This window comes from Apium graveolens, unplaced genomic scaffold (assembly GCF_009905375.1).
Source record: "Apium graveolens cultivar Ventura unplaced genomic scaffold, ASM990537v1 ctg3247, whole genome shotgun sequence".
Classification (NCBI taxonomy): Eukaryota; Viridiplantae; Streptophyta; class Magnoliopsida; order Apiales; family Apiaceae; genus Apium; species Apium graveolens.
In genome coordinates, this window is record NW_027418005.1 from 6,210 (window position 1) to 21,751 (window position 15,542).

The window sequence follows — 15,542 nt, forward strand, 5'->3', positions numbered from 1 at the left end:
TTAATCTCATTGTATATTCTGTGCTTAATTGATAGATGTCTTTAAGTACTGACTGTTGTCTGATATATGTTTCTAAACTATGATAAGTGATATGTTTGTTCTAGTACCTATTCATTCCTATGAGGATAACTGTGCTAGATACTGACCTAGTAGTCTTCAATAAATAAAATGATTCCATGGAAGAAGTAATAATTTCAGTGGAAATCTTATGACACTAGCAAATTCTGATAACTGAGCTTAGTTAAGTTTACTTTTTATATCTTATTACTAAGTCACAAATTAGAATAATGCTACTCATCTGTTAAGTTCTGATACTAGTAAAACTGCTGAATGTACTAAGTGCTGATAAACCTCTCTTATCAAAAGAAAAAGCAAAAAGATCAAAGATTAAAATCAGGTACTCCTTTGAGATCTAGAGTAAAAATGTGGAAGGGACGACCCAAGTGCATTGCTGGTATTAAGTAAATATGCATCTGAAAAGCAAAAATATTTTCTTGGTGACTTTTCACACTCTATGATTACTGGAGAAATACTCTGACAATAGCATAAATTCTGATAAACAGTCGTGACTCACTTACACTGAGAAGCCACTGTAAAACAGAATTGCAAAAGATGCATAAAATTAGCACAAAACAGTTGAGGTGGACTCAAGCATAAACTCATTCTTCAGTAGGTTTCAGGACAATAACAGATCTTTAGCAAAATTTTAGTTATGCCTTATTTCTAAGATGTACTGAAGTGAATCAGACTTTACTCTTTGTCTGTTTTTAGCTTAATGCACACACTAATCACTCCATCTGAATGATGAAAATTTCTGTGGTGGTCTATGTTATTTTAGATAAACAGTCATTGTGTCATTATTGCAAAAATTCTGAGGACAAGTTCTCAGTTACACATTTTGATGATTAAGTTCTGACGTCTATAACTCAGAACTTGTATGAGTATTTACTAAGATGGGCATTCCTTTTTCGAGTGAAGAAATTATGTTCTGATGACTGTTAAGTTCTGGTATAGGTCTAAGTTCTGATTTCTCAGTCTAATCCTTTACTTGACTTATCTGTGAATAAAATTTGGTAATAGTCTCAGTTCGAACTAGAATATGTTGAAGTGGAAGAGTAATAGTCACTATGATTAGGATTAATGGTATTTGTCCTTGAACAGTCCACTGTTTCTTGTGTCTTGTGCGGTCTAGACCATGATTCCTCTTTCCAATGACTGTTATTCTTTTTCAAAGTCTAGGGAGACGAGGTAGAATTAATTCTACCTGTCAGCATTAAATATCTTTGCGTCTCTTGGCATTCTCTTGCCTATATAAGCAACCACTTCACATCAGTCTTTCCATCACATTCTTCTCACACACTTATCCTCCTTCTTCTATCAAAAACACAATGGTTCGATACAACATGTTTTTGAACAACCAAACCTTCACAATGGAGCTAAGTTGTGCCGACTGGCAGCAGGAGTGACATGTAACAGCCATTCCTGAGGAGATCTGGGATTCTGTCCCACAGGAGGTGCAAACTCACCTTCTATTCTTCTATATGGATTACCATCGCCATCTGGAGCGATTGGAGGAGGAAAGGCGGGAAGCTATCCGTCAGCAAGAGCGAATCATACGACTCGCCATCTTGTTCGTCGAAGATAGGAAGAGGAAGATGACTTAATCTTGTCTTCTTCCTGTTTTTCTTCATCATCAGCTTTGTCAGGCTTCTTAGCTAGGACTAAAGCTGTTGATGTTAGGATTAGAAGCTTAGGGAAAATCTTGTATAAGTATTGATGTAATTTCCATTTCATAAATGTATTGTCTTGATATATTAATGAAAATTGTTTTTACTTCAAGATTTTGTCTCTGAGTTATTTTATCTTGTGTTGATAAATCCTGATTGATATTCTGATGACCATTTAAATTTTGTTTTTAATTAAGTTCTGATTCATTTTCAGCACTTACTCATCTAAATTATCTTGGTCATTTTCATGTGATGTATTTTCAGAATATCAATGATGCAGTGAAAAATAATTCAATCAGTACTAATGGTTTAAATTTTGAATTAAAACTGTTTCTCTTGATTAATGGAACGGTTTTTCCTTGAAACTAGGCAACTGGGTAAGTAATGATTCCTGTTTTCTCGAGCCCAGTAACTGACCGTTATTACTGCATGTCTGACAGGTGTCCAACGGTAACATTTTTTTGTTCTGAGTATAAGTACAACAGAGAGAAGATTTCTTTAATCTTTTATTTTCTTTATACTTTATCTCTCTCCTTACTTTTACTCTCTTTCTCTTCTTTCTCACGTTGGTTTTTCATACAGACATTATCTCAAACACCTAACAGGCATCCTTGAAACTCAATATTTTTTTTTCACATGGCACCAAAGGATTTAATCATTGATGGAGCAAAGTTTGTTCCAAACAACTATGCTACAATTCTTGATCATGCTGAAGCTCCATCTGAATTGCACTTTGTGCAAGATCTGCTTGCACATAGTGAGGTTGGGTACGCCTTAACTCAGCCTGAATTATTTTCAAGTCAATAAGTTCTGAGGTTCTGGAGGACTGGAGTTTTTGATGATGGTGGTAACCGTGGAACTCCCAGTATTATCTTCCAAGTGGGTGATTCATCCTTTGTAGTCACTCCTGGTACAGTATGCAGGGCTTTACATCTTCCAGAGGATTGTACTTTCTCAGTTCCAGAGGACTCAGCCCTTCGGGAGTTAATGGCTGAATTGGGATATGAAAAGAGTCTGACGAAACTTGGACAGTTGAAACGGGCTAATATTAGAAGAGAATGGAGTTTCTTCTTTGATTGCATCACCAAAGCTTTTGGGAACAAATGTTCAAATTTTGATGATATCCCAATTCTGAGTCAGCACATAGGGTATGCTATTATCCATCAAACTCATTTTGATTTTGCAACTGAAATAATTGGTTTTATTGGGGATAGGATGACAGAGGATCGAGATGTTGTTTATTTTGCTAGATTCTGTCAACTTATTTACACTTACTGTACTGATGAACCTCATTTAGTCAGCACTCAAACCCCACCTTTTAAGGTTGCAAAACGATACTTTAATGACCTGATAAATGCTGATACTAAGAAGAAAGTGGTTAGACCATTACAGATTCCTAAGTCTGTAAAACAGATCCTGGTAAATGCTGATCCTGATACTTATAGATCTGTTTACTCTGATGTCCAACCACCTCCAACCACCCAAAATCCATCAACCTCAGTACCTACCTCTCATTCTACTCAACCTACCCTCAGAACTTATCTCAAATCCTATCTCTCCACTTCACAGACTGCTCAACCTTCTTCTTCAGCACCTACTGTGAAGCCTACATCCTCTAAGCCAAAGAGAACAAAGACTGTTCCTCAAACACCTCAAAAGAGGAGGAGAATTACTTTGAGAGATGAATCAGATTCTGAGGAACAGATTCCTTCTTCAGAACCTGTGGTGGTTGAAGCTGAGAAAGCGACTTCTCAGAAGGATTCTGAAATTAGGGGTTCTAGGCTTCTCAAGAGGCTTAGACGTATGATAGTTCCTGAAACTCCCAAGGAATCCAAATCAACAAGGAAGTACAAGAAACAGAGGGCACAAAGGCCAGTTTCAGATGATGAGGAGGAAGCAGCTAAGGAAGGGGATCAGGAATCTCTGATCTCACAAGGCAAGGAATTTGCTCCAGTCACTTCTTCTCCATCAACTCCATCTCAGGAAGCTGTATCTGACAAGGCTAACTCACCATCTGTGTCTCTTGTTGATCCAGGCACAAGTGCTGAAATTGATATTCAGAACTTGGTTGTGCCTGCAATTCTTTTCTTAGAAGCTCCAACAGCAAATAATCCTTCCACAACACCTGTTACTGATGCTGTTCAAACTCCAGAGTTATCAACAACACCTTCTCTGCATCAAGATGCTGATGATCAGATTTTAGGTGAGCATCAGGATATGGCTGTTGATCAGAACTTAGTATCAGATCAGCAATTAGAGGATGCTGAAGCCTCCATTGCTACTCACACTGTTGTCTTATCAGAAGATACTGATTCTTTAAGTTCTGATGCTGCAAATGTTGGAGATACTGGTGAAGCTGCTACAACTGTAGATGCTGATGAAGCAGGTCCTTCAGGACATACTCCTCCACTGACTCTTCCTAAGTCTGAACTGGTAAAGGAGTTTGTTATCAGGGATGCACCAGTGCCTTGGAGTGAAACTCCTGCAGGTCAGGAGTGGACTAAGGAATGGAACTCAGTTTCATGTGTTCCAAATGCTTTACATCTTGCTGAGCACTTGACTAAAGCTGATGAAATGTTACATTCTGATGATTTTAAAACCCAGCTTAGAGTCACTGTATTGAGTACTAAACATCTACAAGGTCTTCATTCCAATACTCATGCAGAGCTACACAAGATTCAGGAGAAATTTATCAAACAGGAACAAGTTTGGAAAATTGATAAGAAAAAGTTCTTTCAACCTACCATTGACAGGATTGCTTATATTGAGAAAACTCAAGAGAAACAACAAGCTCAGATTGATCAAATTCTGACAAATCAAGCTTCTCAGCAATCGCAACTTACTGAAATCCAGACCTCAGTGGAACTACTTATCTCTCTTTTATTACCTGCTGATGCCAAAAAGGGGGAGAAGGTCATTAAGTCCAAATGCAAAACCAACAAGACACTGCAAGGAAAGGATGATGGAAAAGATGACCAAGGAAACTCTGGAATGGGTAGTGGTCATAGTCAAGGTAGAAGGTTTACATCAAGACAAGCTAGTCACAGAACAAGTTCTGATACTGGGAAAAGAATAAGTTCTGCTGCTGGTAAAAGGATAAGTTCTGATGAACTTCTACATCTTGATGAGGAAATGTCAAGACAGTTATTTCTTCAAGAAAATCCAGGGATGGACTTGGAAAGTTTAAAGGAAGAAGAAGCCAGACTTAAATCAGAGAAAGTCACATCTAAATCTGAAGCTTCTGGTAAAAAGTTACTTCCAAAACTTAAAGGCATTGTGATCAAAGAAAGGACACATACTGAAGCAACATTGGCTAGATCACAACCACAGATAGATCCAAGATCTAAGGGTAAAGAAAAGGTTGGTGAACCTATTAAGGCTTATGTACCTCCTGAGGAAGAAGAAATTACTGATGGAAAAGATGATCTTGCTCTGACTTCAAGAAAAGTTCTTAAAACAACCTCTGACATGGCTCAAGTTGTTCAGAGTCAAGAAATTGTAAGTTCTGATATTCAGAAGAAGCAAGTAACCTCTGACAGAGCTCAAGTTAACTTGATATCAGAAAATAGATCAAAGACACTCCTACCAGGATTCACTAAAGCAAAACAGACTCAATCTTTGAAGAATACTGCAAGTGGTTTTGAAGCAAGAGTAGTTACTGGAAAGGAAGCTAGAGATAAAACTGGATTGGGAAGTGCTGATGAAAGAAGAGTACATAACACTACCAATGATCCAACTTCCTTGAGTGAACCAGGTATTGGAGCAACTCCTGAGAGATTGAATCAATTGGAATCTGTACAGATAGTTTACCATACCTACTTGAAAGAATACATCATGTTGTATTTCATGACAGATGGTAGGGTTTATCATATAAGACAAAATGCCATTCCTTTGAAGTATTTTGAAGAATTGGAGCATGTACTTTTCTTACTTCAAGTGGATGACAGAATAACATAGACTGCTGCAAACTACTTAAAAGAACAGATTCAGAGACAGAAAAGGCTTTATTCTGTTAAGTCTGACACCATATATGTTCCAAAGTACAGAGATCACAATGGTGATATTGTTGATATGAAGCCTAATACTGCACAGATCAGAACGTATCTTGGTATTAAGGGACTTGAATTCAATCTTGAGTCTGACAAAGCTTATGTCATAAGACTAGATCAGGAGTTGAGAAAAGCAAAGATTAATGATCTCAGAGCTGCAATCTTTCAAACTGGTAAAGATACTGCAGAGCTTAAAGGTGTTAAAAGGAGAATGATTGATGAACTAAGATATGCTGAGAAATGTTTGTTGAAGAACTATCTCAGAACAACTCCTGACATCAGAGAGATCAGAAAATGAAGAAGCCAAGTCGAAGATCTACAACTGCTTAAATTCTGATATTTATACAGATTGAAGTTGTTATCAGAAGTTGAAATTGGTAAAAACTTTAAGGACTGTAAGTTGTAGTTAATTTACAAGTTGGGGGAGATTGTTAGATATATTTGATAATGTCATGGCTAATATGTTTTATGTTTAGCTTTCAGATCTTACGTGAACAGGATAAATCAGTACTTAACTGTTGATCAGTACTTATACTGGAAGTCATGACTTAAGGATATCAGTACTTATATTATCAGGAGATAATCATCAGAAGATAGATATCAGAACTTAAGTGCTGAAGGACAATCAGATAAGGACAGTAGCTGATTAAAGGAAAGAAGATCGAGATAAACATAAGAAGAGATATGCATGAAGAAGGAATTCCGTGAAGAATGGAATACTTGGAAGAAAAGATATCTGATTGATATATTTTAGGAAGCAGAATTATATTCCATATCAATTAGCGATTATCTTGTAACTGTGTAGTATATAAACACAGACATAGGGTTTACACTATAAGTGTTATCATTATTAGAAAAGATTATTCATTGTAACCCTAGCAGCTCTCGTGATATTTGTTCATCACTGAGAGGTAACAGTTCCATACTGTAACATAGTTTATTGTTTCAATAAAGTTTGTTTTCTGTTACTTAAGATCTTAAAGTTCGATTTGAGTGTACTATACACTGTATTCACCCCCTCTACAGTGTGTGTGTGTGACCTAACAGTTTAAGCTTGATTCCTTGCAAATGAATGATATCTAATTTGTGCATGTTAGTTATTTTGAGAAATTGATGGAAAATCGGGGGTTTTGTGGTTGGACACCCTCAAATGAGGGCAACACCGTGAAACCACCTCCACCGGTGATGAACTCCGGTGAACCGATGGTGAGTGATGATGTTATTACTGAGCTCTACTATTTATAAAACTTAATTTCGGTATTTGCATGTGTTGATTTCCTAAAAACCCGAATGGGTCCTTGATTTTGAGAAAATAAATTTGATTGTTTGACCAAAATGACTCGTTAATGTATATTCTTAAAAGTAATTGAGAAATTTGATTAAGGTTTTGGTTTTTGGATTGTAGATTCGGAGCGTGAGGGCATTCAGGCTAGGAAAGGGAAATATATACTAGGTGGCAGTAGTTCAACCTTTGTGAAACAGGAAATCAAATTCAGGAAAGTAACTATACTTACTTGTATAAATGGTTATAAAGAGGATATCGTTCATGCCATGTAGAGTATTGAACTTTTATAGTAATGTACCCCTGTTATTGATTCTTGAGATACCCTATCATTGTTCTTGTGAACTTGTTATTGATAAGATTATTGTTCAAACCCTTTGGTAACCTTTTCTTATCCTGATTACTTGTTAATACCATGAACTATTGTAAACCCTATAAGAACTTTTACGAACCCCTTGTGTAATGATCATTTACTCCTTTGTTTACCTTATACCCTATTGATCCTTGAAACGGTTTTGATTCCCTGACTTGAGTACCTTGTTATCATTTGATTAAGATCCCTAGAATTGAACTTTGCTTATCCTTGATTCATTTCCTTATCTTTTAATTCTTGAAATTTGAACTTAAGAATGAGTTTCGACTTGAAAGAGTCTGAATGATTTCATATTCTTGGTAATGATAAAATGAATTTAGTAAAATCTTTCTTTTCCAACACAAGATTTTCCAAACGAATTCCTAATGGATTGGATTGAGACGTAAGAGACTAGTGGGACTAGTCCAGTCATGTTAAGAGGCTAGCGGGGCTAGTCCAGTTTAAGGCTGAAATTATGCCATTGGTACCTTAAAGACCGGATGGAGGTCGGTACGGGCTGATCACCCGTATTATTATGAAATAAAAGATAAAGTAGTCCAATCAAGGGTTCCATAACTATTTAAAAAGGAATTGAAATTTCCTATTCAGTAATTGATTCTTTGAAAATGAAAAGGCTTATATTGTTTTGAAAAGAGTTGATTGTGATATTGTGAAGCTTACAACTTGTGAACCCTGATTTTGATTCTGTTGATATTATTAATCATATAATTGATTCCCAATGATGAAAATATTATCGCTTTCCATTTGAAAGATCATTTGTGATCCTGTTAATGATTTGTGATGAATGTCGGCTTTCACTCTATCTTGAGCCTTGTTCCTTGAAAGCCCAAACCTTTTCTTCATAACCCTTTCATAGCCCGAAAGATAGAAATCTGCCACCTAGAGATGTTAAAGTAGAATGTCCTGAAAACAGAAATGGTATATTGTGGATTTTGTATCGTAGAACTGTATTATAGTTACTTGCTGAGTTTTATACTCATATATTTTGTTTTAATCTAACCATGACAGTTAAGCAAGAAGATAGCCAGGCTTAGGCGCACTGCTCGTAAGAGCGTACCTAGTGGCCCCTACCTTGTTGAGGGCTTCCGGTTGCCAGAGCAGGTAGTACAGGTTTTGAGTGAGCAAGCGCTTAGCCGAAAGGTTGTTAAGATACAATGGGTTATTTGTCGATTCCAAGTCGGGATCGACTATGTAAATTTGGTTTTATTTTGGGTTGTAAATTATATTTTATGGTTGGTAGTTATAATCTTGTCTAACACTTTATCCTGTTTGACCCTGTTAGTAGCTAATCGGGGTTTATGCTTATTTAATTCATAGTTTAAAGGTGTGTGGGTCCTCATTTCCTAACCCCGAGATTGAGGGCGTCACAATGTGACTGAGTCTTTTTATTGTACAGGCATGTATTGCACAACAATAATTGTTGTCACAATCAATTTTATGTTAAAAAGTTTTAACATTTTATCGCATTCATATTTTAAAATATCAAAATGTTCTTTATTTACTTTGGTAACAACTCTGCTTTCATATAACAGTACCGGTAGATATGCATAGTCCCGTACTATTAGCCAAATAATAAAATTTAATATCTTTAATCATATTTAATGTTAAAGTTATGATAAGATAAATATAATTAATATGCAGTTATATATTGTTAACATTAAATAATGAAGTACAATGGGCTAGACTAATTTGTACATGCATATTAATTAGATGTAAAAAATATATGAATATTAAATAAAGATATCATTAACATATAATTATGAGAGGGTAATTCAGTAATTTTAAATGAATAAATTGTCTCACAAACCCCCTTTTTCCACGAACGTCCCCATTTTTCCTCACAAACCCATCTCTATCTATTCTCTCTCTCACCATATCCTCATCTCTCGCCATATCATCTTGTTTAACCATTTCCCTCTCACATCTCTCTCACCACCATTCCCTCTCACATCTCTCTCACCATTTTACACGTCACAATGTTAAAATAAGTTGATGTCTTCATATTTCGTTAATTTACATTAACGGGAACGTACAACCGATTCCAATGTGTGCATTGGACATCAATTATATAAATAGACTTGATGTCTTATCCAACGTTTCACATCAGTCAAAATAAAAATCGATATCAATGTGTATCTTTTACATCATTTTTTTACTAAAATTGCTTTGTTCGGTTATTTATACCTTATATGTTTTACGTTTTACTCGATGTAGACATGATTTTATGCAAATATTCGGTTAGAAATATTGCAATAATAGTAGCAATCAGTTGATAAGATATCAGAACTAGAATGTAAATTGACTTGTAGTGCACCAATAAATATCGGTTAAAAATTGATGTCAAAAATAGGTGACATTTAATATCACACGCTAAAATATCGGTTGAAAATTTTTCTAACATCCATATTTAGCGGTCAACAATCAAGCATGTTAGTATGTTAGTATTGTTAATATAACTGACACATCATCAAGATTTTTTCTTTTAAGGAAGGAGTATTACGATTAAATTACAATTTACGGTGCAAGTGTACACCGTTACGGTTGGTTGTTTGTTCTTCAATACCCAATTAATAACTAGCCTTATCCCCGTGCAATGCACGAGAAACTTTATTCGTATTATTTTTTATTTTTTAATAATGAAATAATTTTTTATAAAAATTTATTCGTAAAAATTGTGAAATTATATTTATACAAAGTTTTTTATATAACATTTTGTTGTTTTTATTGTTATATACATATTTTTAATTAAATTTCATTTTTTTTTTCAAATTTAAAATCTTCAAATTATACATATACTCTATTTCAGCCGCTCTAAATGAATTATATTATATGTAAATACTTTTCAATTTCTTGCAAAAATTATAAAATAATATTTTAAATTCCACTCACAATTTTTTTCTAAATTATCTCTGAATTATTAACATTTTAATTTTTATAATACAATTATAAATAATAATTTCTAGTTATAATATTTTAATATTTTTAATTTTCTTTTAAAAAATGCCATGTTTATTAATTTAGTCTTATAATTTGATTTCATTTACTTTTAATGGTAATATATTTTTAAACATGTCAAGTAATATACTTCGAATTTTTTATATTTGTTAACTTATTACAACTATATTTTTGTAAAATATTAATTTCAATAAATCTAAATATCTACTTTTTGTATAATTTTACATTATATTTGTTATTTTTTTTTAGCATAAACATTGGAAATATACGTGTAAGTAAAATTTGTAACTAAAAATTTAAAGTCACCTTAAAAGTTTTCTTTGATAGCATGTCTATGTGGTGATTATTATTTTATCAAGGGAAAATGGATTCTTTTGTCACCCAACTTAACGTGTTTTTAGGAACTTACCATTCAACTATTTTTTTTTCTTTTTTACTCACTAATGTTAGGTTCGTATTTGTTTTTAGTCACTAACGTTAGGTTCAGATTTGATTATTAGCATTATGTCAATTTTTGGTAGCATTATTAAAATATAGTGGTAGCCTGTAATATTTTAATGATTTGATATATGTCTATATCTTTTTATATAGTACTCTATATGTCCCCCACGACGTTTACCTTGGTGATGAGAGTTTGACAAGTATTGTAAGGCTACCAAAGATGTAGTTTCATGAATTATTTTTAATTTTTTTTCTTATAAATAATAACTTAACGTTTAAATTTTTATATACAAAAAAAAAATCTTAAAAATAAGTTATAAAACTATGTTTGTAAGAAAAATATCTTGTGAGAGTTGTTTGATTTAATACCAAATTCACATGATTACAACATTATTATATTTTTGTGTTTATATATATACTTGTTTCATAATTTTATTAGAATGGATGAGTTTATAGTTTTGATTTTGGGTCGGTAAGAGTTGCATGAACGAGTTGTGATTGGTGATTTCATCGGGTTTTTGAAAGTGTTGTTTGTTAAAATATTGATATATAATTTTTTAATTTTTTTATAAGTACTTTATGATCAGTTTGCTAATTTAATTATATTGAATTTTTTATTTTTTTTATTTCCCAATAATTTTAGTACGGATTGCGATGCCTCATCCTAATAATTTTGGTTTTGAGCTTAGTACCTCACCTAAAAAATAACAGACGTATATGAACTGATTTTATGCGTCTGTTTACAATATATATACATATGTGCTGATCAGATGTTTAAAACAATAAGCGTTATTCGTATAACATACATATATAATTCAGAATACGACTCCTTCATATGCATCTAGCAAACACATATAAGTTTTTTATAAGACACATATAACACTTTTTGTACTAGTTATCACTATATTTTAATAATGCTATAGAAAATTGACAAAATACTAATAATCAAATCCGAACCTAACATCAGTGATTAAAAAAAATCTGAACCTAACATTAGTGAGTAAAACAAAAAAAATTATAGTTGAGTGGTAAGTTTCCAAACACACAATAAGTTTGGGGTCAAAAAAATTCATTTTCCCTTTTATCAAAAATAGTGTAGTAAATTTTATTTTTACATGTTTGCTATTAGTATTTTCTCTTATTTATATCTTTCTAAATTATATTGTATATAATACATTTTTAAACATGTCAAATAATATTTAATAAATTTTCAAGTTTTTTATATTTATTTTGTAGTGGTTATGTTATGGTTATTATATTTTATGTATAAACATGTTACATTTTTTTCGTTTTCGTGTTAATTTGATTCTCTACATCTTAGTATTTTTTCTGGAATCTATATTTATTTATGTATTATATATTTTTATTTATATTAATATTTTGATATATTATAATAGTTTAACTTTTCTTACTTTTTTTATTGTCAATACTTACTTATTATAAATTTATTAGAAATAATTAGAGTTTATTGTGAAAAGTTTTTTTCGAGGAGGGGTGAGGGAGTTTTATCTGATTTTAACACCCGTGAGATGATATTGTTAGCCATGACAACCAAATCATTTATCCCTGTGCAACGGGAAACTTTATTCATATTATTTATAATTTTTAAATATTAAAATATTTTTTATAAAAATCGTAAAAATTGTGAATTATATTTATACAGAGTTTTTTTAATGTTAACCTTTTGTTATTTTTATTGTTATATACAATTTTCATAAAATTTCATATTTTTCTAAATTAAAAATCTTTAAATTACATATTTTAATTTATTAATTAATTATCTATTGTGTTTGTTATACAATTATTAAGTATTATAATAAAATATTAAAATAAATGAAATAAATATAATATATAGTATTTATTAATTTTGTATTTCAATTTTTAATTGTAATAGTTTTATTATTAAGAATATTTGTCTATAATATGTAGATTAATGATTTTGCAAAATTATTTTCAAATTAAGAATATTTTTGAAATATATTTGATAAAAATAAAAAGAATAATAATTAATCATACATTTAAAAAGTATTAAAATTATTATTTTTATTATTATTTTCATATTAGGTTTAGGTTTATCAATGTATCCAGTTAAGGACATCATACCCCATCTCCCGACTTTGTATTTTATCAAAATAATCACCCATATTTAATTACAATATTACCCCTGACAACTAAATCATATCATTTTATCTCCTTTACTCTAATTATATATAACATATAATAGGCTTTTTTTATATAATTAAATTAACGCAAACACCATTAGTTGAAATATTAACTTCTCAAGGCAAAGCCGCAAATACTATTATTGAATCCTTGACTTATACGGGCAAAGACCACAATTACTCGGTTGGTTTCATGCAACCTTTGGTGATATTTTACGGGGTCGCGGGACTTTTCAGAAAACAGTCATAATAATCTACGCAGTAGTCCAAGACCCCGGCTTGTGAGTACTTAACACTGCCAAATACAGAAAGAGAAAGTTCTCCTCTACAACAATTACAAGCTCCGTTCTTCTTGCAGATTATAGACTTAAGGAGACAATAGATTATTACCAGGACTTTTATTGAAAGCAGAGACTTATAGAAACACAAAGTCACAAATCTTGACACTATGAAAGCCAGACACAAAATTTACTGATACAAGCTAGGGTGCAGCCTTGGCAAGAGATAAACTTGAAGAGGAGTTGCTTTGAAGTTTGTCAAACCAAAGGTCTCAGTCATGTCCACATCTTCATTGGATATATTGGTCATATCAAAACAGTGTATGAAATTAGCCAGAGCAAGATGCAACGATTGTAGTGAAAGCGCTATAGCTGGACAAGATCTCCTTCCAGAGCCGAAAGGAATGAGTTCAAAATTATGTCCTCTGACATCAATGTCCTTGTGGGTTGTCAAGAATCTCTCTGGCTTGAACTCGTTTGGTTCGGGCCACACGCTCTCATCTCTGTGAATTTTCCAAAGGTTCACCATGACACGCGTACCAGCAGGAATGTGGTATCCAGGCTTGATAATGCAATCCTCAATTGCAGCACGGAGAGGAATAACTGGAGTAGGTGCGTAGAGCCTCAGGGTTTCCTTAACGATTGCTTGGATATAAACAAGGTTCTTGATGTCTGATTCATTGACAAGTCTATCTTTTCCAATGACTCTGTCAAGTTCTGCTCGTGCATTCTCTAAAACGTGACGATTGTTGAGCAGAAGACACACGGCCCACAAAAGAACCACCGTTGGGGCGTCCGATCCTGCTAAAATAAGGCTCTGCAAAGCACAAGCGATATCAAAAACAACATCCATAGTGCTTACATAAGTGTACAACAACTAAGATGCAACAAATATTGCTTACCAAAGACGTAGCCTTGGTAATGGTATCAGCATCAAAACCAGCGATTTCAGCATCTCTAAGAATGCTTATCATCACATCCATAAAATCTTCATCTCCTTGTGCTCCCTTCCCTTTCAACAATCTTTTCTGTTTATGCTCTTCCAACCACACTTGAATAAAAGCATCAAATTCTTTTGCAGTCCTCTTCATTTCCCTCTTATGCGCTTTAGAATCCAGCCATTTCAAAAAGGGTATAAAATCAGAAACTAAAAAGACCATAAACAGATGTACAAGCTTCCTCGTCATCTTTTCAAATTTTTGTGCCTCTCCGTCCTTACCATTACCACTACTTCCGAAGTACCTTTTTCCAGCCACCATAGCCATTACCAGATTATGTGTCATGTTCCCAAACAATTCCTTCATATCTACTAAAACTCCATCTCCGTTACTACCACTCTCCACCCATAACTTGTATACTTCTCTTATCATTGTTTGCACCTCTGAAATCCTTAGGCCCTTTAACATCTCAATTCGTCGAGCAGATAAAAGTTCAAGGGCAACAATCTTGCGTATCTCGCGCCAATAAGAGCCATAAGGAGAAAAAGCAAACATAGCCAAGTTGTATCCCAGTAGCTTTGAGGCCAAAACAATTGGCCTTTCTATAAAATTTCTGTCATGGGTAAGAAAACACTCTTTGGCCATTTCCCAATTACTCAACACTACAGCTTTGTGTGATCCAAGCTTGACGGAGAAAGCTGGTCCATACTTGTCAGCCATGGCTCCAAGTGTATGATGGGTCAGCTGATTTGGACCCAGAAGATGCATATGGCCTATGATAGGCCAAGCCCCGCCAGCTTCAGGCAAGACTAAGCCCTGTTTTCCATATGCTCTTAATACTTTCACCAAGAAATAGATAAATACTACCAGAGCAAACAGAAGAGGGACTGAATAAAAGGGGGAATGAAGAATAGGATCCATGCATTTACAGTAAGGTGGTGAACTTTATACGTGTATGGGCTTTCACTAAATATATGAGCTTACAACACCAGTGCATAAAATATAGTATAGAATAGTCGATAAAACAAGAGAAACACACACAACTTATGTAGTTACTTTTGATCACTCCTTACACATGCAGAGCGCTTCAGCTCAGCTGTTTCTGTTTCAGCTAATTCACTGTGGTGATGATATCTTATTACATGCACAGGCAAATAGTCTTTTTATAGGCTTCAAATACTCCAGCTCACATCACCCCTTACATGTGTTTATAATAAGTAACAGCCTGCCAGACTTGAATGTTGACCGACCTTTATTTTTACTACAAGTACTGACCTTTTATTTTTTACTATAGGATGCTTTTCTTACGTGCAGGTGCAGGTGCAGGTGCAGCTATG

General features: G+C 33.5%; 1 protein-coding gene across 1 annotated transcript; it reads right to left on the bottom strand.

The window, feature by feature from the left end:
- Window positions 1-13,118: 13,118 nt before the first annotated feature.
- Window positions 13,119-15,338, bottom strand: LOC141701032 (cytochrome P450 CYP82D47-like). The gene is made up of 2 exons (XM_074504675.1): window positions 14,170-15,338; window positions 13,119-14,084 (listed from the first exon to the last, which is right to left on the bottom strand). The coding sequence occupies exons 1-2, from the start codon at window positions 15,124-15,126 to the stop codon at window positions 13,458-13,460; spliced, it is 1,584 nt and encodes a 527-aa protein (XP_074360776.1). The 5' UTR covers window positions 15,127-15,338; the 3' UTR covers window positions 13,119-13,457.
- Between the last annotated feature and the right edge of the window lie 204 nt (window positions 15,339-15,542).